This window comes from Thermomyces dupontii (genome assembly GCF_041956625.1).
Source record: "Thermomyces dupontii strain NRRL 2155 unplaced genomic scaffold VTN31scaffold_2, whole genome shotgun sequence".
Taxonomy (NCBI): Eukaryota; Fungi; Ascomycota; class Eurotiomycetes; order Eurotiales; family Trichocomaceae; genus Thermomyces; species Thermomyces dupontii.
In genome coordinates, this window is record NW_027192308.1 from 406277 (window position 1) to 432638 (window position 26362).

General features: G+C 51.5%; 8 protein-coding genes across 8 annotated transcripts; 4 read left to right on the forward strand and 4 right to left on the reverse strand.

Moving 5' to 3' along the window:
• Positions 1 to 2301: 2301 nt before the first annotated feature.
• VTN31DRAFT_2524 (uncharacterized protein) lies at positions 2302 to 2931 on the forward strand (the record flags this gene model as incomplete). The annotated part of the gene is made up of 1 exon (XM_069402702.1): positions 2302 to 2931. One exon carries the CDS (start codon positions 2302 to 2304, stop codon positions 2929 to 2931), a length of 630 nt encoding a protein of 209 aa, XP_069261957.1.
• Positions 2932 to 3265: 334 nt separating this feature from the next.
• Positions 3266 to 11199, reverse strand: VTN31DRAFT_2525 (uncharacterized protein; the record flags this gene model as incomplete). The annotated part of the gene is made up of 2 exons (XM_069402703.1): positions 3266 to 9791; positions 9848 to 11199. 2 exons carry the CDS (start codon positions 11197 to 11199, stop codon positions 3266 to 3268), a joined length of 7878 nt encoding a protein of 2625 aa, XP_069261958.1.
• Positions 11200 to 11686: 487 nt separating this feature from the next.
• On the forward strand, positions 11687 to 12047 carry VTN31DRAFT_2526 (uncharacterized protein; the record flags this gene model as incomplete). The annotated part of the gene is made up of 2 exons (XM_069402704.1): positions 11687 to 11700; positions 11753 to 12047. 2 exons carry the CDS (start codon positions 11687 to 11689, stop codon positions 12045 to 12047), a joined length of 309 nt encoding a protein of 102 aa, XP_069261959.1.
• A 746-nt stretch (positions 12048 to 12793) lies between these two features.
• Positions 12794 to 13375, forward strand: VTN31DRAFT_2527 (uncharacterized protein; the record flags this gene model as incomplete). Its single annotated transcript, XM_069402705.1, has 1 exon — positions 12794 to 13375. One exon carries the CDS (start codon positions 12794 to 12796, stop codon positions 13373 to 13375), a length of 582 nt encoding a protein of 193 aa, XP_069261960.1.
• An 848-nt stretch (positions 13376 to 14223) lies between these two features.
• On the reverse strand, positions 14224 to 14851 carry VTN31DRAFT_2528 (uncharacterized protein; the record flags this gene model as incomplete). The annotated part of the gene is made up of 3 exons (XM_069402706.1): positions 14224 to 14483; positions 14730 to 14753; positions 14809 to 14851. The coding sequence occupies 3 exons, from the start codon at positions 14849 to 14851 to the stop codon at positions 14224 to 14226; spliced, it is 327 nt and encodes a 108-aa protein (XP_069261961.1).
• A 1722-nt stretch (positions 14852 to 16573) lies between these two features.
• Positions 16574 to 19278, forward strand: VTN31DRAFT_2529 (uncharacterized protein; the record flags this gene model as incomplete). Its single annotated transcript, XM_069402707.1, has 2 exons — positions 16574 to 16788; positions 16854 to 19278. 2 exons carry the CDS (start codon positions 16574 to 16576, stop codon positions 19276 to 19278), a joined length of 2640 nt encoding a protein of 879 aa, XP_069261962.1.
• A 1399-nt stretch (positions 19279 to 20677) lies between these two features.
• Positions 20678 to 22219, reverse strand: VTN31DRAFT_2530 (uncharacterized protein; the record flags this gene model as incomplete). Its single annotated transcript, XM_069402709.1, has 1 exon — positions 20678 to 22219. One exon carries the CDS (start codon positions 22217 to 22219, stop codon positions 20678 to 20680), a length of 1542 nt encoding a protein of 513 aa, XP_069261963.1.
• A 666-nt stretch (positions 22220 to 22885) lies between these two features.
• On the reverse strand, positions 22886 to 25636 carry VTN31DRAFT_2531 (uncharacterized protein; the record flags this gene model as incomplete). Its single annotated transcript, XM_069402710.1, has 4 exons — positions 22886 to 24048; positions 24101 to 25344; positions 25404 to 25497; positions 25567 to 25636. 4 exons carry the CDS (start codon positions 25634 to 25636, stop codon positions 22886 to 22888), a joined length of 2571 nt encoding a protein of 856 aa, XP_069261964.1.
• Positions 25637 to 26362: the final 726 nt, after the last annotated feature.

Consider the following 26362-nt stretch of genomic DNA (forward strand, 5'->3'; position numbering starts at 1 on the left):
TACTCCGTCTTTTTCTCGGAGTCTGAGGCGACGAGTGGCCGTCACCGTCGGATCCACTGTGCTCACTGGAGGTCTCCAGAGAGTGAGAAGATTGGGAAGTGCGGGTCAATCATGTAGCTGAGAACCACGTGGTAGAAAGCACCACTGAGGTAGGAACCAAATAAATTCTCCTTTAAGGTCCTTTTCACGAGCAGCTCGTCTGGCGCATTGCATGACGTGGCAAAGACTCGCTGTTCGGTCCCAGTTGACAACGCGTTCGCTATCTGGATTGTCAATCCCCAGTCTCATAGCGTCAGTAGCCACAACAATACGGTGCACCGAGTCAGGCTCGAGGAACTCGGTGGAAATTTTCTTGCGATCGGCTTCGGCCAACTGACCATGGTACCTAACGACAACGTCGCAGGCCTTGCTGGGTGGGATCCCAGGACCAGATGCTCCGACCCTCCAAAAGCGTTCATTCCCGGAGTTAGAAGAAATCATTCCCAATGCCGCCAACTCCAGCCACGAACCGGTATATGAATCGGGAAGGAGAGCCTCAGGATGGCCCAGGACCGGTTCCCATTTTTCATGCAAGAATACCGAGATGCCGAGAAGAAGCTGGAGAAGCTTGATCAACAACTATACGACACAATCTCTCAGCCTCTTCAATTCCGCATTCGAGGCATCTTCAGACCGCGCGAACGCCTCCAACGACTCATGGACCACGTAGCCGACTTGGGGCTGCCGCAACTCCAGCTTGATTGGCATCCGACCAATCCTCAGCTAAATCCCCTGATCGAAGCTGAAAAGGCGCTCGATACGCTCGCCCCCCGCGAGTCTGCTTCCAATTGTGAACGGCTGAACCAGTTTAACGATCCGCATATATATGATCAGATAATGTCCGTGCCCTAATCTGACCCGAGTTCTGCACGCTTCTCTTCTCAACGGTCCATGCGGGGGAGGGGACGGGTAAAACCTTCCTGCACAAGGCTATTTGCGGTACTAGTAGCCTGAGGCAGAGGGGAGTGCAAGTCGATGGCTGTTTCCAATTTTTTCCACGATCTCGAATGGGCCTTCATTTTGTTCCGCTAGCTTTGTGCTTGGTTGCCCTACTTCATAGTCACGCAGTGCAAGGAAAACCTTGTTCCGGACCTCGAAATTCTCTACACGGCCGATGTCGGTTTGCTTACACGGCCATGACCTCCTGAGGTCTTTTCATATTCGTTTGTGCAAAGTTCCAAATCTCTCCCAGCTTCTCGACTCGTTCTCATGCGGCTTCTCTGCTTTCCCCCTCGTCACGGGGCAGTCTTGCTGGGAGAGGTGTCCAATCAAACGAACTTCTTGCTTCGTACCCGTTTGCGATGAGGAATGAGGAGGCGCCGTCAGAGGCGCTGTCAACCGCGGCTGCGGTGTGGTCCATCATTGGGAGCCAATCGTCCCAATTAATCCAGGTTATGGTTGACGTATGACCGAAGTCGCGAAGCTAGATACCTATTAATTCGTCACTTCAGTTTACCCTCATGATTCCGATGGTCGTCCATCGAGACTCAACGTGCACAATTCAGCAAGTCGTCGCAGTTGGGAGAATTACTGATCGAGGCCGACCTACTGTTGTGGGACGAGGGCCCATGACGCACGCCCACGTATTCGATACCGTCGACAGGACCTTGCGCGACGTTTGCAAAACGGGCCTCTCCTTCAATGAGTTTCCCATGGTGGGGATTTCCAAGAGATCCCGTCGTCCCAAACGGCTCCAACAAGACACCATCGACGCCTGCTTCAGAAAGTCCATGTTCTGGCCACGTTTACGGAGTACAGCGCCTCGCCCTTGGTTCTATCCTTGACTACACCTACTACCGCAAATGCCAGGAAGTTACTTTATTCCCGTAAACAGTAGTTTCTATTCGCTCTGACGACCACAAGTGCTCTGCTCGGTATGATGCCAATGGTGGCTCCGTAGGTTACATACCTAGGTACCTCAAGTAGGTACTAGGTAGGTTGACAGGTATCTACCTAGGTACCTGTAGGTACCTACATAGTATGTATGTAGATTGTAGTTGAAGATTTTGCGTTGGGAGGTGAAGTGCAACGAGGAGTTGCTTCTGTTGGGATGCCATGCTCACGTGACCACAGTATTTTATTGTGGAGTCCAACCAACCAGCTAGCTGGTAGCTCTCTCCATCACTTCTGGCCTAGACGGATGACTAAGCCATGACTAAGCTTTTCCCGGACAACGGCCGGGAGCCTTGAGAGAGAAGCCAAAGAATCAAACACTCACCAAGTCGCTGTTCCCAGAGGACAAAGCTCAGCTAGTTAATCAACATGCGATCCTCCATGTCTTTGCTGTGGTCATGCCGCGCGACGTCTGGCCGCATTCCTAAGACAACGATATCAAATCACCGTTTTCCTATAGCCACTCCACGATCGACTCCTGCAGTTACACTTCGACAAGCCAATGGTCTCCGCCAGCCCTTCTTCCGACGATATCAATCCTCAGATGCTGCTGGCGGCTCAGCACGGCCCTTAACCGACCGTGCCTCAGACCCGGCCACCGAAGCAGAGCACGCGGCGCAGAACGCCGCGCGTCGAGCGGACGAGCCCGCGTACAAAATCACTTTTACCTGCAAGCCGTGCGGCCACCGCTCGTCGCATTACATGTCCAAGCATGGCTACCACAAGGGAACGGTCTTGATTGCCTGCCCGTCGTGCAAGAATCGGCATATTATCAGTGATCATCTGGGGATTTTCACGGATAAGAGGACGACGCTGGAGGATATTCTTCGGCAGAAGGGGATGGAGGTCACTAGAGGGTATCTGGATGGGGATACGGAGATTTGGGAGGATGGTGCGATTTACAAAACCGGCAAGGGCGAGGTGTTGCCCGATGGTCCAGGTTCGGCAAACAACAACAGTGCGCAAGGTGGGCAGGACGGAAGTGGGAAGTCGTCATGATGGGGGTGGTAGTGGAAATATTCATGCTTAATTTTGATGTCGATTACGATGTTTTCTTCTCTGTTGATCTGAGCGCTGTGCGCACGGTTCGGAGACTGTTTTATTAGAGGGGAAGGCTTGGTTTGGACGGTGGGAAGGAGTTACACGGTTGGGCCGAGCATGCTTTCTTATTATGGTCTATCGTTCAACTCTTCTAGACTGTATGATCTAGTTAAACACATCATAAAGTTAATGCAAATCTCGACTCCCAATCCATATACAGCACCGTAGAAACAGAGAACATCCCAACCAGAAACTCCCAAAACGCTATACATGATCATGCAAGCACTTTTCTTTACCACCCTCGCCTCCGATCCCGGTACTCCATACCCTTTTCTCGCCTCTTGATCTTCTTCCTCTCGTTCTTGCGCCGTTTCTCCTCGCCATGTTTCTCCGGGTCGGTAACCGCCTCAATGCGCCGCTTGATCCGACGTTCCTCACGCCGCGCCCGGATCCGCTCTTGCACCTGCGCCATCTGCGCGACGTACTCCGTCGTACCGAGCTTGTTCTGGAGCAGATCGAGAATCTCTCGCGCGTTTCCGACGAGCGACTTGTATGCGTTCTGGAACGACTCGTCGGAGGATCGGGGCGTGGGGATGGCCGGGTCGATCAGGTGCTGCAGAGGGAGAAGCATGGTGGGCAGCAAGGGCCGGAGCTTCTCCGCCGAAAGGTGTCGGCACACCGCTGCCAAGAGGGCAACGGAAGCCGTCTTGGGGACGAGAGCAACTGACGACTTGGTGTTGGTGGTTTCGCGGCGGAGGATGATGGAGATTTGACGGACGAGGTAGCGGATGGGGTTTGATCGGGTGGCAGCGTCGTTGTTGGCTGCTGCGTTGTCCATGTCGCCCTGCTCGTCCGCCTCGACCTCGGAATCCGACTCGGACTCGGGTTCATCGGTGTCTGGCTTCGTTGTCGAAACACCTAGGCTGTTCTCTGCGAAGCACCGGACCAAGAAGACCAGGTTGCGGACACTCTGCATACCTAGCTCCTCCGGAACGTTGGGTGCTAGGAGACAACGTATGCTGGCCCGCGTCAGGCGGAACATCCCCTCCCCATCGAGTTCCAGACCATGCTTGCTGGCTAGCGGAAGTGACCCAAATCCAGCCGCGGCGTTTGTCTTCGCGATATCCGAAAACCAAGCGCCGACCAGATTGGCCGCGCAAGTCTTGATCCATGCGTGGGGGTAAAATAGCGACTCCTGGATATCGGACCAGATCTGCGAGCAAGCCTTGCTGAATGAAAGCGCGGGAACGGCCTTGCTCATCTTTGTGAACAGTTGCCAAGCAAAGTAGACCGTTTCCCAGTGTTCGCTTTCATGATCTTGGAGGATTGGCTCGACAAGGTCCGGCAGAGCACTGACCACGAACCGGGCCTCCTTCTCCAGTTCATTTTGGCCAGCTTCAAAGTACACCCTCATCGCCTGCAGCCCCGTGTTGACCAGCTGCATGTTGTCCGTCTGCTCAAGCCAGGACTTGATGGGCTTGAGCATGGTCTGGAGCTGATCCCGCTCAGCTCGGGCAAAAAACTCCCCCAAGAGTACGCCTGCCATCTGTCGACATTCAGAGGTTTCGTCGTTTGCCATGACGAGGAGGACCGGCAGAAAGAATGTCGAGATAACTTCCTGACTAAGGTTGCCACCGATCTTCGACAGGAGCATGTGAATGGCTTCCAGAACCGATTCACGGCCTTCCCGGTACTCATAATCGAGGTTCTTTGCGAGGAAGGCAAGCTGCTTATTCCATCGACTCTTTGCCTGCGGGTATTCGATGAGGAAATGAACGTATACGCCGCGCGCCAGGTCTCGCGCTGCCCGCGTCTGGTTGGTAACCATCATCCTGGCGATGTTGTCGACCAGCTCGTACATCTCCGGAACAAGCAGTTTGCGATCCATCACAGCACGGATGAAATTGAATGTAACACCTTGACGATCCGGCTCTTCAATATCCGTGGTAAGCTTTTTGAGGAGGTACGCCAGATGCGAATCCCGGATGGGAACAGACTTCCTCTCCCGCATGATAGCCGCAATCAATTTCAAAGCCGCTTGCGCGGGCTCCGTGTTCGTGCTCGGCGCATCTCTGACAACGTTGACAGCCTCGATGAGGTAGACAGGGGCGTTCTTGTCAAGCTCCGGGAGAGGCACCTTGATGATGGTCGACAGCAAACGCATCGCCGACATCTTGACCTCTTCGTGGGCTTGGATTACAGCGTCGCCGATAGCGGGCAAGAGACCAGAAAGATTGGCTGGCGTGGAGAGCGAATGGAACTTGTTGAGTATGGAACGCAGCACGTCCAGCGCAAAGCGCGTGAGTTTGTGGATGTAAGATGAGGTACTCCCACGCTTTCCGTCGCGCCTCGCCCCATGCATGTTGACTAAGAAGCGCTTGTTGCGCGCGGATTCGGCGGACGTTGGCTCCGTGGTAGGCTGCTGCTCGTGGGATTCCTTCATGACCTCGTAGCAGAAAACGAGGATATCCCTACTTTCGGCGCCTGGGTTTCGTAACAACCCAACTCCGATCCTTCGAAGAAGCTCATCGATCTTTCTGACTATCGATGCAGTCAATTTCTCACGGAGAAGAAGCTGGATTGGGGAGATCAAAGCCCCCAGTCTGGTGACGGAGCTATTCTTCGCAAGCAGTTCCATTGAGTCATAGCTCTTGCTGCTCTTGACCTCCTTCATCTGGCTGACGTACTCTTCAGCGTCTTTCTCTTGGCCCGCGACACCGAAGATGTCGTCCATTACAATTGCAACGAGGTCCTCCAGACAATGATCCAGATCACCTTGCTTGTAGATGTCTGTCGTTTCCACAAGAATGGTGTGGACCGTAAATGAAAGAACGTGTAGTTGGTATCCCCGGACCAGCGCAGTACGCAGTTCCTTAATGATGTAGCCAAAGTAAGACGGCCCGAGGATCACTGCCATCTCGGCCAGCGTCTTCCTGGCAATGTCTCGAGAAACCTGGGCCTTACTGCGCAGAACGTAGCAAACATCGAGCAGAACACCTGGCAAACGAATGGCCATGTCCTCTTCGGGCAACAACTTGAGCAGCTTGACCGTGGTCACAGCAACTGGGAGACGAAGGCTCATCACGGTTTCATCCTTCTGGTGAACAAAGTCGGTGAGGAACGGTACGAATTGACTATTCAGCTCGCTGGCAACTTTGGATGACGCTGGCAAGGTTTCCGCCAGACGAGACTTCTGGCGAGCTTCTCGCTGCGAGTCATCGGCATTAGTGTCCATTTCGTCGCCGGTTTGAAGTACATCTTGGCCAGCAGATTTGGCCAACACGTCCGTCATTCGGCCCAACAACCTGATCATGTTCTTCTCGATTTCAGGCTTGCTAGTCATCAGAGCACGATACCGACGGAAGATGGAACGGAACTGCGGCCATTCTAGCCATTCAGACAATGTACCAATGGTGGCGACCGCTTCCGCCGCCAGGTTGTGAGCACTCTCGTCATCCTCGGCGATCTGGAAAATAAAGTGTTCGACCAAGGGTATGAAGATCGATTCAATGTTTGATGCATTGATGGCACCCTTGCCGACCTCGCCGGCGAGTCGTCGCAGAGCACGGAGACGGCGGTGCTGCTGGATGTGCAGGATATTGTTGAAAAAAGAAGCCTCCTCATCACCACCGACCAGAAGGACGTGCATGTCTTGTACGGAGGGAAGAGTCGGGTTTGTTTTCACCAGATGCCCCAGGACAGAGACGAATTCCATCCGAATCAATTCAGACCGCTGGCGAGTACCTTGCCGCAGGGACGGAAGGAGCACTTGATCTCTCAGTTCGTCGAATCCTTCTTTGTCACTATCAGCCATGACAGACCGCTCGATAAATCTTTTTAAGCCAAAGCAGGCACTGGCCCGAATGGCCAGTTCCTGTTCATCTTTGACGTGGAACAACATGTTGAAGAGTAGCGGTCGCCATTGCTTCGAGCCAAGACTGCTCCACAGGTCCTCGTTGATCCTTGTGAACGCCTGGAGGCGTTTTTCATAGTCCACCGTGTCAAGCTTATGCGTAACCACAGCGTTGAGGTCTGCACAAAGGTCGCTGACTTGGAGGAGCTCAGCGTCCAGCTTGGCATACTCCCTGAACACGGTGGAAATGAGATTCCTTGTCGCGTCATCGCTGAATTCAGTATACAGCGAGACAACTGTCCGGAAAATATCGTCCGCCAGGTTTTGGTCCGACTCAAGGGAGAACAGCGGGATGAAATGTTGCAAGGTCCGCAGTAGACCTGCTTTCGTCTTGAGGGGAATTCGATCGTGAGGTTGGCGAAGAAGGTATGTAGACGTTCTGAGCAGATTTATGATCTCCCCAGATGACTTGACACAAGGAGAGATGGCAGAAAGTGTGTCGACACCAGAGCTAAGCACTGATCGGGGTGGGTTTTGCTGCAGAAGACGGCTGAGATGTACCAAGATATGCTCTACGTACGGAGCAAGAACGCTGTTGTAGATTTCATCAGGAGAAAAGTCACCCATCACCTCATCGCCGTCTGCTGTAACGCCGGTCGAAAAGCCTATGATAGGTTGGAGAATTTGACTCAGGACGAAGACTTTAACGTCATCTTGAGCCGAGGGAACATTAAGAGTGTCCGTAACAGACTGGATCAGACTCGAATTGTACCGGCTGAGGTAGAAAACGGAGCTTGCACTGGAAGCCCATGTATGAAAGAGTCGATGGAGACCAGAAACACCCTGTGCGTTTTCGACTGCGAAATTTTCGAGTCTCGGGTTGATAACTTCGTCAAAGAGAGTTGCCACATAGGTGCTCCAGTCGACATCCGGCGTGACGGAGAATATCAAGCTCAGGCATCGGACACTTTCCTGGCGAATGTCCCGCAGAATGTTGGTGTGACGGAGACCCGATTCATCATCAGTGTCAGAATGCAGCAGGCGATTGGCACGGACGAGGCAGTAGGTCACCACGTTCATGGCTTTCGCTGCATACGGGGCCATGCGGCTCCGGAGGGTATCAAACATGGTCTCGATCATCTTGAGTAGACCTGACTGACGGCGCAGGTTCAGAAGGTCTTGATCGAAGACGGCTGAATCGATCTTGCCATCCTCCCCCAAGGAAAGGTTGTACAAGGGGCCGAAGGCGACTTGGATGAACAGCGCAAAGTCCGACTCCGAAAGCTGAGATAAAGCTCTTAGGATCGCTTTCCGGCGACCAGCCTGACCACCTGCGCCAGAGCTTGCTGCAGCACGCGAGACCACCCGGCCATACAGAATGCGAAGGAGGACGGGAAGGAGCTCAGCTTTATGCCCGGGTTCGATTGTACTTTCCTGGTCGAGGCGAACGAATGTCGCAAGCTCATCACGAAAGCGAGATTCATCGAGGAGGTTCAGAAGGTTCTCCTGATACGGCATGATACTCGGCGACTTCCACGTGAACAGCCCTTTGAGGGCCGATCTCTGCACGGACGAGTCACCGTTGGTTAGGAGAGTAAGAAGGGCATCTCGAACATCCGATGATTTGAAAAGAGCCCTTGGATTCGTGAACTTTTCGAACAGCCCCAACAGAGAGAGGCGGTCTTTGTACTCCCATTTCGGGATGTCATCGTCGACTGCTTCTGTTAGCTTTGAACTTGTCTCGGCAGTGGCATTACTGTCCCCGCCAGCAGAGGCCCAATTGAGGAAGAGTGGAACGATATGGCGCGATCGCTTCTCGGCGATATGTGGCACTGCGTGTAATACACGTAGGGCGCATGCCTTCGGAGAAACAGGGGTAAGGTCGGCAGGTGCATGTTGGCTATGAAACTCCGATCGTAGCAGCTCCATCGGATTGCTGAAGGCGGAGAAATGGGAGGCAAATGTCGACTCGAACTTGACAGCGTTGAAGCATGCGTAGTCAGGGGATACCATGGGACGTTCGTCCTCGGTGATGGGCTCGAAGACAGATGGCTTGGCATCTTGGAGCCAATGCATGGCCAGTTCAGTAACGATGGCCTCACCGATGGGGTGCTGAACGATGCTTTTCATTGCTTCAGCCGAGTCATCCCACAATTGAGCTAGTTTTTTCGAAAACAGGCCGAAACAGAATTTGGGGATGAGGGGACCAAGCCACTTGTGGGACGCAACCTGAGGATAGATGAGGGCCAATTTCCTGATCTGCATTGAGAGAGCCCTCGCCGTTTGCAGGGTGAGCTCGCTCTCTTCAATCTCCAATGCAATCGAGACCACGGAATGGTCCTCAGTGCCAGTGGCCTTGACCAGCTCGGAAAGGATTCTTAATGTCACTGACTTCAAATGATGGTTTGGGGAAACGAGATTGTTGACCAAGCTTTCGATGAAAGAATCAAGGCCAACATCGCCAGCGGACATCGCGTCCTGAGAGGATGTGATATAATCTAGCAAGCCTTCCAAGAAGGGACAGAATCGCGAGAAGCGCGACCCAGCACCAACAATCACGTCCCACAGGGATTGGTCCAAGGACCCAGATTGACTTGCCAGATCAACGTAGGTTTTGAAGCCTTGCCCAGAAGCAAACTGCTCCATAGGCGATCCGGGTGAGAATTTGCCTTCTAGAGATGAGACCAAGAGGTCATGGAGGGATTCCGTCAACTTTGCTGCGACATTATCGTCATTGACAAGCGAAATTGCCTTGGGCAACCTAGCGTATGCGTTGGCAAGGGAAATTCCTTCGACTGAGAGGTCCGACTGTCGAAAAGCGTCACTGATGTGCTCTTTCCATTCGGTGGGACAGGTAATATAACCTGCTCTGCCCGAAGTGGATGTGACGCAGCCAACATTTTCAAGACGCGTCAAGGAGAGACAGAGCTCTGCCTCTCTAGCTTTCCAGGAAGAAGTTATGAACCTATTTTGTCATATCAGCTACTCTAAGAACCCAATTGACGAGGACACTCATCTTACCGTTGGAAATAAGGGAGGACAACGTTATGGAATCGCTCACAACCAAATTCAGAGAAAGTGGAGCAGAACGGAAGAAAATACTGTGAGAGTCGTTCATCCGAAACACAATCCATGATAGGGCGGATGAATGGCAGCATCTCATCCATGGGAGATAATTGCAGTGCATAGGCGACCGAAGCAAGCAATCGAGGCAAAGAAGATTGGAAAACATCGGTTGCAGCCAAGCTGCGCCGCAGCAAAATCAATAGGTTGTGGTGAACGTCTTTCCAATTCTTGATGCGTGTGCCTTTGCGAGTGGCCACACAAACGAAAATGAGCTGAGTCGACAGCTTTGCATGGCTCTCACGGTGTTCGGAAGATTCCTCTTCGATGAATTTTTTTACCAAGTTGAGGATATCTGCGAAGCTATCGGCGGAGGTATTGTGAATGATGTTGGTGACAACACCTCTGACGACTGCCTCGGCCAAATGGTTCTGTTGCTCATCGCCGAGAATAGCATGGTGAAGGAGACAGCTAAGAATATCGGTCCCGTTGGAATGAAGTCCCTCTTTGACGCCCTTGATGGATTCAGCAAACATTGCCATCAGACCCTCCTTGTACAATTCCACATTTTTAGAGTCGGCATGATCCCTTAGATCTTTCAACACGAACGACACAACCCGATCAAGAGGCGCTTTATTCTTGTAGTACACAAGAGCCGCTTTGCGGATCAAAAACGAGAGCGACTCAGCAGCGAATCGGGCGACATAAGGTTTTTGACGTTCCTTTCCGAGATATGGAGTCATGATCGTGAGGAGCTGCCTCAGGTCTGGAACCAGAAGTCGTGACAAGAACTTGAATATCCAAGCCAAGCAAGTAAAGCTCCATTCGACAACCTCAACGTCGGCATGAGTTGCAGCAACCGAAGCCACCAGGGTCACGCTGGTCGCGAAGTGCTTCTCAAAGCGAACACCCAGATCACGCGCAAACTGCGAAAGCAAACTGAGAAGCGGTTCGATTGACAACGCGTCTCTTTTGTCGATAAATTCGACCAACAACGCCATGATTTTCTCTTCGTGGTACAAAATCTGGGCCAAGCTTTCTGACAGCGGACTGACACGGCGCGCAAACTCGACAAAGTTCTCCGACATGTTCGTGTCAATCCAGCGATCCAGTGCAGAGCGGAAATGGGAAGAAGTCTCGTCGCCATCGTCGTCACCGAAATTGTTTCGCCGCACTCGATGGATGGGGTCGATCTTCAATTTCGCGACGCGCTGGGAGAAAGGCTCGAAGCGATGGGACTTTGTCGTTTCGGTTCCTTTCTTCAGAAGCTTCACGGGTTTAGCCCGTGAGCCCAGCGACGGCGCTACCATGGTGGGATTCGACGAGATCGCTCTGCTCTGTTGTCGCAGAACTGGTGTCCTTGAAGCTTGCGATAAAAGAAAAATATTGATCGGATCCGGCAAAATGTTCTACCGAGATACCGATCTTTTTCTCAATTGGCCATGATATCAAAGCTTATCTATGCGCTAGTCCTAACAAGGAATCAATCAGTAAAGCAAGTCACGTGACTTCATCTCCTTCACAGAATGCCAAGCAAGTTAGTTAGGTTACGGAAGCTCGAGATCATTGCACCAGCTAGTCTGCCAGTCGGAAATACATCAGATGCAGCTATTCTATGTCGCTGCCATTGATGGTTTTCACTCAGTCCACGATGCTGTGCTAGCTGTAGATTGGAATTCTTTTTTACGTTACGGAGGACTAGGGACATCGCTTCCGGTTCCCAGAGCTTAATGTCAGCTGTCTTCCATTAGCCTACCTACTATCGTGGTGGTATGCATCTCGCGCACCTCCGCCACCATGTTATCCAAAATGTAAGCTTTTCCTCGCTGATTTCGCCGAACTTCGCTGACAAATGTCATACAGTGTTGTTATTGGCAATGTGAATTGTGCTCTCAATGAAGTTTTCACGAAACTTGCCCGACTGCAGGCTAAACAAAACTTTTCTTTTGCCATTGTTGCCGGCGACCTTTTTGGGGATTGCTCGAAAGAAGAGGATCTAAAGCAAATCTCAGCCCTTCTCCAGGGCAATATAAGTGTTCCCTTGCCAACTTACTTCACCGTTGGGAGCCACCCCATCCCAACGAGGGTCATTGAGAAAATCGAGTCCGACGATGAGGTCTGCCCTAATCTTTACTCATTGGTCGGAGAGGCACTTTGAAGACTTCGGAGGGAATTCGCATTGCTGCCCTGGGAGGTGAAGTCACATCTGACACCGGTGACCCCAAGGTCAATAACAGATACTACGCTCGTTATACGGAATCGGACGCACGGGCGTTGTACGGAGTCCGTAACGCCGATATTCTGATTACGAATGAGTGGCCGAAATCAATTCTCGAGCGGTCAAAGGTGCCCATTCCAGAAGGTGTCACTGTGCCTCATGGTGTCCAATGCGTGGCCGATATCTGCTCGACCTTGAAACCTCGATATCATTTCTCGGCTCGAGGGGACTTTTTCTTTGAGCGAGAGCCATTCTTCCATTTGCAGTCTGAAGATGCTTCTGATGCGAAGTATTTGACCAGATTTATCAACCTGGCCTCAGTCAACAACGCTGCCAAAGAGAAATGGATCTATGCCTTCACTTTCGATCCCGACGCCCCTCTGCCGTCTACTGTGCCGGCAGGAGCCACGGCATCACCATTGGCAAGCGTTACACGTAAGCGTCCGACCTCCACCGCTCATGACGGGACTTTCCACCGGTTTGCAAGAGGCGATGATGCCCACTACCGGCCCCAGAAACGTGCTCGCCGACCACCACCGGGGCCTGGCGAATGCTTCTTCTGCCTTTCGAATCCTGAAATTGCAACGCATTTAATCACTTCGATTGGAAACGATTCCTATGTCACCACGGCGAAAGGCCCGCTTACAACAGCAGACACCTACCCGTCATTAGGATTTCCTGGCCATATGTTGATCATCCCACTGGTTCACGCACCGACCTTTACGTCTATCACGGAGCAAGAGACCCGCGTCTCAACGTATCGCGAAATGCAGCGGTACCGTGAGGCCCTGCACGCGATGCTCCAGGCACGCGCCGGGGGCAAACTCGGTGCCGTCACGTGGGAGGTCAGCCGGGGTAATGGCATTCATATCCATTGGCAGTTCCTTCCTGTCTCGGCCGATCTAATCACGAAAGGTCTCGTTGAAGCTGCTTTCAAAGTGGAAGCCGAGAATCTCTCGTATCCCAAGTTTGAGCGATCGACGAGGCCAGACGGTGAAAACGAACCTGGCGATTTTTTCCGTTTATGGCTATGGCAGCCGTCGAGGGACAACGTGGAAGACGGAAAGAATCTGAAAACCCTCATTCTTCCTTTGACCCCGGATTTCCGATTCGATCTCCAGTTTGGTCGACGTGTGATGGCCAAGTTGTTGCAACTGGAAGATCGGATTAATTGGAGGGATGCAGTTCAGTCGACGGAAGAGGAGAGTCGTGACGCCGAAGCGTTCAAGACGGCGTTCAAGGAGTTCGATTTCTCTTTGGAGGAATGAATGGTCCGTGCTTTCTGTAATTATAGAGAGTTTCCTTGGTTTTTGACAGAACAAGTCAAGATGACGCTTCATAGTTGCGATATCTCCCATTTATCTGGCTGCATGAACCCCATCGTCTACGAAGTAGACCTAATCTACTTCTTCATCTCGTGGCAGATGTTCTCGCCGTGTGGAAGAACTCGGAGTGGCATCGGCATATGTTGCCTCGGAAGGCTCTCCCTCGCGGAAGGCGCAGGGCTGGTCCCGGATGCTATCAATATTCTGGGCATGCATAACCAAGACACAGAAGAAACCACGCATTCGCCGACAAGCGTGATATCATTACAATTCGTTCGCAGTCGAGCAAGCTATATTCTTCCTTTTGATAGTCTAGACCCAATCGAGCTGCCTGTCGAAGAGCCCGAACGAAGCCACGAAGAATTGATCGGCCAGATATAAGAAATAACGCGTTCGCCAGCACTGCCATACTTCGAGCAAGCCTGACTTCACTGTTACAGCTATTTCTCCATGACCCCTGGATGCACACAATGTCCTCTTCCAATGAGTCCGGACGAGCCGCAAATATCGCCGAGCGTAGCGATCCAACAGCGACTTCCATGTTCTGTCAATCCCGCTGGTATCGTCGGCGGGTTCCAGTGTCGAAGACGGCAGCCTATTCATGGCTCTGTGTGGCAAAGATCATGGAGCACGCTCACTCTGCAAGGGACGAAAGGAGAGTTCGTCGTGGCAGTCAGACACGTGTAGGTACCCAGAAGAGACTCGAGACCAACCATTTCATTCCTGACGGGGAGACAGTCCGAATCAGCGTGCATGAGCGGCCCGACTCTGCCCGACCATCCATCTCTTTTTCACAGAACGATCAGTTCTGCCGCATCAATTGCATCGTCCGTTTCGTCTTCGGGGAGCCTTAGTGGCGCTGAATATGTGATGGACGAATCCCAATAAACCAGCTTCAAGCGAGCCCACATCTCAAGACAATTGTCCGGAACATGATCAATGCGTCGATCACGCGACATGACGCTGGAAGTCACAATGACTCGTCGAATTGGGAAACTTGGAACAGTGATACTGGAAGCTTCCAGCTGGGCATTGTCCCTGGGGATCGTCCCTGGAAGGCATATCGACATCACTCTCTTTTTCGAAAAGACTCGACATTTTTCCCCCGCCCAAAGCATCCTGCATTTGCATTTTTGTTCTGGTTCTCTTGTTTTGCATCTCATTAGCTCCTCGTTCGAGAGATCACAGCGTACTATACAGTACAGTAGTATTTATTTCCACACTGATTCAATTGCAAGTACGAGTACCTCACGTACGCTTCGCTGAGCTTCACAGAGGAGTTACATGTATTACCTACCGAGAGAGAGCTGTAGATTCTTACCTAGGCCTTGGGGGTAAACAGAATGAAACAATCCAGCAGCATTATGAGATCATACCTCGGGTCACAATGGATGTCCGCTCAGCTGTTACTTGAAGCATCCCTGCCAAATTCAGCCAAAATGGAATTTCTGCATCATCCGAACCTTCAGATCAGGCCAGTTTGTCGGTCCTTCTGCCTGACACACCAAGTTCTGTTTGCACGGACCTTTCAATCGTGTCTGACCTGACTCGCACCAAATCCAAAATGGCCCGAGAATGCAAGGGTGCATGAGGCGCAGGCGTCGCCTGCAGCCAACACGGCCTCACCCACCACTTCGAATTGTCCAGTGAAAAGACAAGGTAGGCTATGCGGTCGCACTCTATGAATAGATTATGGTGCAACTTGAGAATACCCTTTAACAAATGGACACTCAGCTTACCGAAAAGTACTGTACTTTACTCGGTACTATGCAGTGGTTGAATGATAAGAATCCCACCACACTTGAAAGCATTCAGTAGTACTCAAGATGAGCCACTGCGTCAAGAAGGATCGGCAATCGTTCGTCGCTCCGGGCTCAGAAGGCTGTTACAGAGGCCAACCCTACTAAAACTCGTCCTCGTCCTTTTAACATCACACGATGGGAGGCGAAGACTATACCTGGCAGCGGCGGGGCGTGCAAGAATGAGTGCGGGGTGTTATACTCCGGACGTATTACTTCATCGACGAAGCTTTCTTTCATCTTAAAAAAAAAGCCCAAACTGAGTGAAAACTGAAAAGAGCCGCAGGCCGCGACTCCGCGAATGTCGCAACGGAAAAACAAAATTCCGGACAATCTCTGTTCCCCCAACTGTGAAACGATCACTGTCGAGAGACTCCAGCCCAGTGACTGAACCACTCCCCGGTCCCCACTTCCACCGCCAGTGGCCAGTGGGTCAGTGGGGGTGGGACGTTTCACTCAAGCTTTTTGCCTTGCCAGGTCATTCCGGCATTACAACCAATGATATTATCGCATCTCCTCGCCTCAGACAGAGCCTCCACTCTACAGTACTCCACATGTCCCAAGATCACCAGTTACAAAAGGCCGCTAGTCCGGAAATGGGAAGTTTTTATTGTTTTCCGACCCCACCTGTGAAACTGCCCAATCATAGCCACCTCCCGCAATTACCGCCTCTTCATTGGCCAATCCCCCTCTTGTCGGTTCTCCCACAACGGGAAACGCAGGTCAACAGAGGAAGTCGGCCACGTGCTGCTGGCCCGGAAAGGGAACAGAAGTTTACCTTGGAAAAGGTCGCAGAAGCCGTGGATGAATGCATGTCTTCTTCCTATGAATGTACTATATATGGACAACAACCATTCAGCGCGGTTCAAACAATCATTGCAGAGTACGGAGTACTTACAACCCTCAAACCAATGACCCCCATGTTGTTTGTCCCAGGGGTTGAAGTTTTGTCTTGACCTACTACTGTAAGTTATTGGCCGCCACGGTGGATCGTTGGCTCGGGGCTGTCCCTCGGCCAAATTATCCCGCGTTCCTCGTACTTAAACCGGGAAAAAAAAAAAAAAAAAGAGCTTCGCAGATCCAACCGGTTTCTCTTCCTCGGGCTTCTTCTTCTGTCCATGTGTGGCGCTGTACTGTACATTTTAGTAGTAATTAGATAACTAATAGTTTGCGCTTCTCTTTCTTTCTTTCTTTCAGTCGGCCGTTGTTGCTCTTCATTCGTTTCTCTTTTAACGGCTCCTACTTCGTCCATGGTGTGCATCTTGCTACCTCCTTAACCCTTTACCCCGTCCTCGCCTGAGCGGATGTCCATCAGCATCGCCGCCGCCTCACGCGAGCAATCATGCTCGCCGCCGTATTGAACCGGAAATTCCTCTTTGCCCTGACAATTCTGGCTCTCCTGTGTGCCAAGTTCCTGCATCTGTTCTCGCATCTCTTCAGCATCTCCTTGCCCTTGTTTGTGTTGTATTTTCCCACATTTGTGACGCCGGATGTGCTCGTCATCTTTTTTACGCGACTGATCTTTCAGTACTCATTGACGGCTACGATACTATTATGGTATGTTTGCCCGGATGCTGTGCCTTTACATTGCGCTCTGTCTTCTTGGCTAATGCCCTTCTTAGTGTTCCGATCATTTTCGGCGCCGCCGCCCAGGTGGCCCTCTTTCTCGAGACGGGCGGCGAGATTCGATGGTCCATGCTAGGCAAAATCCTCGCGAAACCGCAAGGGTTCATTAGAATGCTGCTCACAGGGTTGATGTCGACGTCCGTTGTGATCACCGTGCTCTCTGTCGCTGCGTATCTCCTGACCCCTTCCCTCTACAACTGGACGGGCCAAGTGCTCGAGACGTGGGCGGCCCTTCTACCTTATCGAAGACTTCGATTACGGTGCAAACGAGCGGACCATTATCAACTCGTGGCTGACCAACCGGAGGACGACGAAGAAGATGTGACCGAAACGCGGAAACCGACGGGAAACATTCTTTGGAAGCGCATCAAATTCGTGACCGTCGTAGGGATCGTCTCGGTTCTCCACATCGTGCGGCCGGCGCAGCCTTACCGTCATATGAGCGGGACCTTGCCCTTCACCATGCTCGAGGCGATCTTTCAGCGTCGAAGTCCCTTGTGCGACCCATCACCCGCGGATGGACCGAAACAATTTCCGCTGAGAAAACTCGTGGACCGGGCCAATTGGTTGGCCCCGACAAACACCTCTCGAGGATGGCAACCTGGTTTGTTGTGGTGGGAGGTGACTCGAGATCGACCATCATGGCTTCCTCGTGAATCCTTGCCCGGATTCGAGAAATGGTATCGCGGTTCGAGTTATCTGTTACTTCCGGACTTACGCCCGGGCGAGGCGCCGCATGATTATGTTGATGACAACGACCATCATCATTCGGACGACGCGAAGTTCGAACATATGCCACCGGGTTATGACAGCGTTCTCGATCCACTGAAAATTTACAATTCTGAGGAGTCGTTGGTTGAAGAGCTACGGAGCGCACTTTCTGATTCCGCTGGTCCGGAAATCAAGCATGTGATCATCATGAGCCTGGAATCTACACGGAAGGATGTCTTCCCCTTGATCAAAGACAGCTCTTTGTACGACAACATGATGAATTCCTGGAAGAATGCCAACAGGGAAACATCTCGGCGGGGTGATCCGTCCACACTGTCCGTCAACGCAGAGCGAGTGACAGGCCAGGACGGTGGTTTCGGCAGGGATTTCAACTTTACACGGGGTGGGATCAACGTCGTTGGAGCCGTCACCAGCAGCACTTTTACGCTGAAATCGCTTCTTTCATCGCATTGTGGCGTGAACCCTCTGCCTGTAGACTTCCTGGAAGAAATCGAAGCGGAGATATACCAGCCATGTCTTCCCCAGATCATGAAGCTGATGAACGCGCAAAACCATACTGGTTCCTCTTGGAACACATTGCCATGGAAAACCGTCTTTATGCAAGCGGCAACCAGCGCAATGGATCGTCAAGACCAGCTCATGGAAGCAATGGGATTTGACGAAGTCATCGATCGCGAAGTGTTGCAAAGTCCCGATGCTGAGTTCCCTCCAGAAGGTCCCGAACTGAACTACTTTGGCTACTCTGAACGAATTTTGAAGCCATACATTCGCAAGGCCCTACTCGATGCGGAAGAACAAGGCCAGCGACTGTTATTGTCGCACCTGACTACTTCCACGCATCACCCATGGGCAACACCGGATGAGTTTGGGCCCCAGATGGATTACTTTGGGGGCAAGCTTGGAGGAGACAAGCCTTTCAATCGGTATCTCAATACCATCAAGTTCGCAGATGAATGGGTGGGAGACGTGTTGCATCTGCTTGAAGAGTTGGACTTGGCGGAAAGGACATTGCTGATCCTTCTGGGAGATCACGGCGCCTCCTTCGTCGGCGACGGTGTGTCGTCGATGACCGGCACGTATGCGAATACTCATATCGTTACTTTTCAGATTCCTCTCGTCTTTTACCATCCGCGCCTGCCGAGAATACAGTTGGAGGCACGAGTCTCGCCATTGTCGGTGGTCCCGACAGTTCTCGATTTATTGCAGGCCACGAACTCTCTGGATGAGCCATCCAGCTCCGTGGCCCGGGACCTGATTCCCGAGTACGAAGGCCAGTCGCTTATTCGCAACTTGGTGCATCAGCGCGATGGCAGGCAAGTTTGGCACTTTGGTGTCATCAACCCCGGCGGCACCCACCTCTCCATCATGTCCGCTGCATATCCCTCTTATCGGTACGTGATGCCGATCTGTGAGTCTTCGCCATATTCCTTCACGCATCTCGAGCAAGATCCGAGTGAGGAAACCCCAGTTCAAGGCTGGAACGGTGGAGAGTCACTGGCAAGGCAAGTGCGTCAGCGATACGGCGAGGAAGCGGCGCAATGGGTGCAAGAAGCGGAAGAGATTGGAAAGTGGTATGTATGGGAGGCGCGTCGGCGCTGGGGCTATTGGAGTGGAAGTCGCATGGAGGATCGCGGTGCCGAGCATCGTGAGGATGGAGTTTTTCGACATAAGCATTGGTGGATCCCATGAAGAGAAATGTTCTTGAGGCGTTGAGATCTCTAGAGGTCGGCGTATATGGGCGTTTGGGGGGCATACCATGCTGTACAGTAATCTGAGTCATGATCTGACAATGTAATAGATAATAATAGACTCCAGTTCTCGATCAAAATCCGAGTTCTGTACTGGAATTCAGTCAGAGAGCAACCCGGATGATCGGAATTGTGCAGATGGGTTTTGCCATCATGTTGGGCTGACAAGACACTTCACTTGACTGATCAGTATTTATGACACAGAGATGTTTCCCAATGGATCTTGTGCGTTTACCTCGTGTCTTGGGATCAATGCACGCACGCTTACAGACGTTGAGTACGAACTTCATCGCTCAGGGACCTAACCTAATCGGAAAAATCCGGGATGGATGCCGTACCATCCTGGCAGGTACCTGCCTCTAGGAAAAAGGGAATTGTGTGCCGTGTCTTTTGGGTGAGTAGCGCTTGGGGCTGGGCGCATCCAGCAGATTCAAACAGGAACTGTAACATTTGAAGAACATTGAAATGTCAGTAGTTTTGAGCACAGCTTGGGCCTTTGTTCAAACATGATGTCCATCTGGAGCAGATGTTGTTTCAAGAGACCTTTGGATTCCTCTCGTTGAGTATCAGACCAGAAATCACCCTGAGAAGATGGTAGTCTATCAGATGGGAGTTAGGGTTTTCCTGAGTGGAAACCATAAACTCGCAAGGTTCCAAGATAGTAAGCATGCAGTCTGTCGAGATTTGGCACAAAGTCATCGAGCAAAGAGTGCTGCACTTATCAATCATCATTCATAACTGTCATTCACTGAACTTTTCACCTGCAACAAGCTACAGTGCTACAACCACCACCACCACCTCCCAGTACAAAAGCAGAACTCGTTTCAACTCTCACAGGATCTCCTTTCAGACATCACCTCCACACATCGAACAAGTTCACGTTTTGATCCAGCCCATCAATCGCAATGTCCATCAGCATGTCTGCAGTCATGCGATGCACAGACTCGAGATGCTCATTTCTGACCCGCTGGATTTCAGCCTCTCTCGGCTTGCGACGCTCGTAGTCCATTTCGCGGCGAAGATAGGATTGCAGACGGAAAATCTGGATCAGCTGGTCATACTCTTCCCCGGTTGGCCCATTGACATATTTGAATGGACTGCCCTCGTCCCAGGCGTGGAAACGACCGAACATTGGAGCGCCGAACGGCGGGGACATCATAGCCATCAAGCGATGCCGACGGAGAATATCCCGAAGTTTCATGGACAAGTACCAGTGCGGCCCGAAAAGCAGTTCCATGGTCTCGTAGTTGTCATGCGCAGTAATGACAAGACGGCGGACTGGATACCTGTTGGTCTGCTCAGTACGTGTCCACGGAATTCAACAAGTGTGATGGCAGGACTTACGCAATGTCAGTGATATGATTATCTTCGTTGGTCGGTAACATCAGATTCAGTCGGGCAGCCACCCGGCAGGCGACTGGGTTTTGAGCGGCAAATGTGTTGAAAAAGAGAAGGGGCGGGACTCTTCCATCAAAAAAGATCTGATCGTCATCATCATCGTAATCGTCATTTTCGTCGCCATTGTTGTTGCTGTTGTTGTCAGGGTTCTCGCCGGCTCCGGTAAGATCATTGCTTTCGTCGCCCCCATCGTTGGCATTCTCGCCATCACCATTGGCTTGCTCTTCACCTTGATTCTTTGCCGCGTCAATGGCCTCTTCGGTGTTCTCACTAGAATTCTCGTCCCCGCCATTGGCTTGCTCTTCACCTTGATTCTTTGCCGCGTCAATGGTCTCTTCGGAGTTTTTCTTACTAGAGGTCTCATCATCACCATTCACTCTCGCTTTGTCTTGGTCCTTTTCCGGATCACCGGTCTCTTCGGCGTTTTTCTCATCAGCATTCTCATCATCACCATTCGCTCTCGCTTCGTCTTGATCCTTTTCCGGATCACCAGTCTCTTCGGCGTTATTCTCATCAGCATTCTCGCCATCACCATTCGCTCTCGCTTCGTCTTGATCCTTTTCTGGATCACCGGTCTCTTCGGCATGTCCCCCATTGCCATTGGAATCTGGTGCGCTACCCGACGTGTATCCCAGGCGAGCCAGGTGTGGATATATACTTCGACGGTAGTCAACTTCAGACCGCCATTCACATTTGGGACAGATGTATGCGACTTTCAGCATCCGTGCGGCTTCCGGGTCGTCAGGACCTTGGTTCTGCTCTTCATCCTGACCCTTCTCGTTCACTAGAGTCTGCAGACGTAGGACCTCCGTGGCCAAGGCATATTGAATGAGTCTGCTGAGAGCGGACAGGACCTCGCCCATCTTTTTCTCCTCGCGTTCAAGCATGGGATGAACAGGGATGAGTCTTTTGTGAGCGATTGCTTCGGCATCGAAATTTGCAGAAACAGCCTTGGCCAGTTCACCCTGGTTGCATGCCCAGGTCCAGGGAGCAACTTTGTCCGGAGCCGTGTCCTGGATGAACAAGCCGTTGAGGCCGGTGAAGAATTCGTTATCATCCTCGAGATTATCAGCACGTCTCTTGCGGAGCTTGTTGTCTCTCATTGCCATTGCAATCTGCCAGTTGATATGGGTATTCATGCCGTTGACAAAGCTCTCCATCAGCAACCTGGACACAATGACACCTTGCTCAATCACGTTACGAGACAAAATGGTATGCGGCCCGTCCACATGGACGAAATCCACGCGGGGATTCAGCAGCACCAGAAAGTCTGCCGGTTGGCCGAGGCCGCAAGACCACACGCAGAATACCCAGCGGTTGCTAAGCGGAGCCGGGTAATCCAGATAATGAGGGAGGGCATTGAAGCTGTCAACGACCTCGCGGGGTTTCGATAAGTCCATGGAGTCCACGCGAGAAGAGGGTGGAGTCGTGGTGATTTCCAAGCCTCCATCTTCCTGGAAGCTGAAATAAACGTCCATCGACATCTTGGTTGGTCTTCACCAGACTTTTCGATGAGGAGGAGAATTTGTGAGAAAGAAAGAAGGTTGATTTCCGAGAAAGATAAACTCCCATTTTATAGTCTTCATCGACTCGGCGATGGGACTGTCTGTGACTATTCACTGAAGATCTTTTTTTTTTTTTTCCTTTTTTTTCCTTACTTTTCATTTCATGGGCCGCTCGCGGAGAGTCGTTTCGCGGGATGCGAAAAAAATAAACCGTCATCAGAACATGAGCGGATCCAGTTGCGAACAAATACCTAGCTGTTGAGCCCTTACATGAATGGGTAAACGAGAGGGGAGATACATGTTCAGGTGAACGGCATGGTGTGATCTCCAGCGACACAAAGAATATCCATGAGACCTCAGCAAAACCGCCCAAGTTGCTGGCATACAATGATTTGCTGAACGAGCTAAGAACCCGCGTGGTTGCTGCGGCTCACTAGGCCTCTCGGCAAATCAGGGACCAGTGCAGAATGCATAAGATGGAGGAGAAGCATCTTCGATTTTGCTGTCTCCCATTGTCAGACGCGGAGAGCGTTCGGAAAGTGTACTAGTAGTCAGTATCCTGGAAAACAATTTCAATACTATGTTAGCCTGACCGAGTACTTAACTAACTACCGTTATGTACATCATTTCTCATCACTATTATTATTATTGAAAAGCAAAGGTTGGAAGGGTTGGCTCTGCATCGGCGGATTCTGCAGCAAGGGTTGCGCGTGGGCTCCCATGAATGACAAGGGAATCGTTAGCTCCTTCTGCCACAGTGACTGGGTTCTTGCCCACGTTCTGCAACCATCTTCTTGTTGAACGCCGCGACAGCGAGGGGGATGCTGACGGTGCTTGCGTAAACGTCTCACTCTTTTGGCCGTACAAATAGGTTGTGAGGATCCGGCCTTGGGACGTCTTGTTGAGGTACTGACGCATGCGACTCATGCTGACCCGACCCATGAAGGTGAAGACCAGCGTGGCGAGCGCGATGACGGCAGTGAGGAAGAGCACAATGAAGGCTGGAACGGCGTACGCCCAACGGTAGCGAACCCGACTGTGCATGGATTTAACCCGTGGGGGGTTGGTTGACGGCTCGGAAACCGAGGGGTCTCGTTTCTCCAGATTGGAGGAAAGATAGGGACCCTGCTTTCTCGCACCATGTAGGCCCCTAGTACCAACGACGGCGTTGGACGACAGATCGGTCCAGATCAGGTTCAGGATTTTCGCGGTGGTTTCGGCTGATGTGGAAAGCTCCTGCCATCGGCGATACATGGCCAAATTCATTTGTCCTGTATAGTCGGGAAAATCCAGACCTCTCCTACTCAACACAGACGTGATCCCCTTGATGTAGAAATCAGCTCCTGGGAGATTCTCGGTGCCACCGGAGGTGGAAAATGGGTGACCAATTTCGTATCCTGGAAGATACAGCGACTCATGTCGCAGTGTGTGCAAGCTGATGTTGCCTTGATCGGGGCTGGAAATCAAGCCCCATAGGAGGTTGACATCGGCAAGTTTCTTGTCCGAGCGCTCGACTCCCCAAAGGGGCTTCGATTCTTCGTCTGGGTAGACCTTGTTGTTGATCTCGGCGACCTTGAGGCCGGACAAATCATCGGTCCCGTTGAATTGGAACGTCACCCTTTTGATCGTCGCCTTCGCCGTTATGATGCAGGAGTACATTGGAACTGACCAGTGGCTGCCGGGTTCAAAAACGATCGACGATGAATTGCTGTCCGTTCTGCTTGGGGCACCATACACCATTCCACAGCCAGCGACGAAGTTGTCGAGATTAGCGTCATCCTGCCCAGCTTTACCGGAACACAGATAACCTGTGGTGTTTTGTTAGACAACGAAGTTCACATGCCATCCACGTCGACTTACTGATTGTGGAGAAGTTGGAACTGTCGATGTTGAAGGGGTTTTCGTAGAGCGCCTTTTCAGGAGAAGTGAAATTTGTTATTGTGGAATTATAGGGTTCGACCCCGTCATCCAAGCTTTGCAGGTAGTATCCATACGTGGAGCTGATTGCCATTCCATTCACGTTGAGGGTAAGAGGGGCCCGCTGAATACCGCTCTCGGACATCAACGGGAACTTCTTTCCCACATGCGAGTTCAAGTAAGTGAATGCCCTAGAATCCGGAACACTGACGTTTCTGGGATTCGTCACGTTCAGAAAAAACATGGATAAGACATTGTTCAGCCAGGCACCCTTGTATGCCCTATCCCAGAGTTGTGGATTCCGCTGCGTATTCGTCAGTGAATAGTTGGGGTATGTCAGGTTCAAATTCGCAAATCCGCCGCGGTCGGTCAACACGAGGTTAGTATAGGACTCGCCGACGGTTTTCTCTCTATAACTTTTAGGGAGGCTAAAGTCGAGCGTCAAATTCGTGTCGACACATTGAGATTCCGGCTCGATGAAGAGAAGATCTTCCGACCACGTGCTTCCATAGGGAGTACTCGGCGGCGCACTGTGGTTGCGGAAGCCGATTCCTCCATTCTTCATGTCGACAACGAGGCCTTCAACTGCAAGATAGTCGTCAGCCAGGATATTGCTCTCAATCATGCGGAAAGAATCGATCGGGTATGGCTGGCCATTGTCGGGTGAGGTTCCTTTGTGATCGTCATCGGTCAATTCCCATGAATAGGATCTCGCTTGGATATCAAATATGCTGGAAACGGAGTCTTCCTGGTTCTCAAGACCGCTTTGGAAAGCGTCAATGACATATTGTGGCACATGGGTGTCATGGTATTCGACCTCAGAGGTAAAGGTGGTTTCATTGGAGTATGTGGTTATGTTGCTGAACGAGTTCGGGCACTCAACTGGGACAAAGAATCCGCAAACGCGGCTCCAGGGTAGATCGATACGGGGTGGCGTTCCGAAGCCAAATTGGGACCGGTCCGCGATATAATGGAATGAGACGTTCTCCGTCCATTCGTCGTCTTCGACGATCGTTTGATAGAGCCCAAGCGGAGTGACCACGGCCGCAATCGCAGTCAGCAAGGCGAGGATGGTCTTCATTCGTGTAATGAACAGAATGTGCCCTGGAACTCCCCGAATCGCTGCCGAATCGGCATAAAGGAGAGTCGGCCATCGCGAAGCATGTAAAAATCGTCCGATCACAGACCTGCAGCCTCGTAAGTCACATCAATCATGGATTATTCCGGCTGTAGGATGACAGCATACCATGACACAGCAGACGTTGTTGTTGCACTTGAATGTTCTTCTCTCAGGACACCAAGAAGGATTACAGGCAGCGCTAGGGGTATGAAGATTTGGACTGGCGCAATCCATGTTGTCAGATATCTAACTTGTACGGCATTTCACCCACATCCTGTGTTTTACTTACTCACTGCGACCGCCGCTGCAATCATACCCGAAACATCGGCGACACTGAGATCACTGAGAGTCACCGCCATGGTGACTGTACCAAGAGATAAAAATCCAGGAGAGAGTGTGCTCTTGGGCTGGAGGCCCCTTGAACCGGGATATGAAAACTCGTCTCTACGATTTCACCGCAAGAGGTTGAGCTTCCACGAGCGCATGGAGAGATTTAGGGTTTTTCGAGCTTTGAGGGAGATTTGGGTTGTGGCATATAGTTATACCACAGAGTTCTTGTCTGCTCTGTGCGCCGGACGTTGTCGAGTCCTTGTTGCCCATGCATGATGAATTGTAGGAAGGTTCGTAGATCATTGCTTGAAGTTTCCGTTTTCTGATTGAGCAGATGGCATCAACAAAAAGCAATAAGGCTGAACAAGGCCTTTCATTCCTTGAAGTTAAACTTCCATCTCAACTGCGCGTTTCTGGTTGGGCTCCATAGTTATGATTTGGTGCCTCACAAGCCACATTTTCACCTTTTGTCGATCACTTTCACAAGTCCTGAATTCAAACTTTGAGAGCCTGGACTCTTGACTCTTGGGGTTACCACTTAGCTCAGTACGGTTCTCTCACCCCGGTCATCATACGAGAAATTCGTATAGATCAGATCAAGATCGAAAATCTTGATTGAGACGAATGGATGAGCATCTACCTAACCTTTTCAGTTCTATGTTCTAATCCTCGATTTGACCACCACTTATGGACAAAGTTACCACTCCGCAAAGGAGTAACTGGGAGAATCGTGTTTGGTCGGCACAGTATCAACG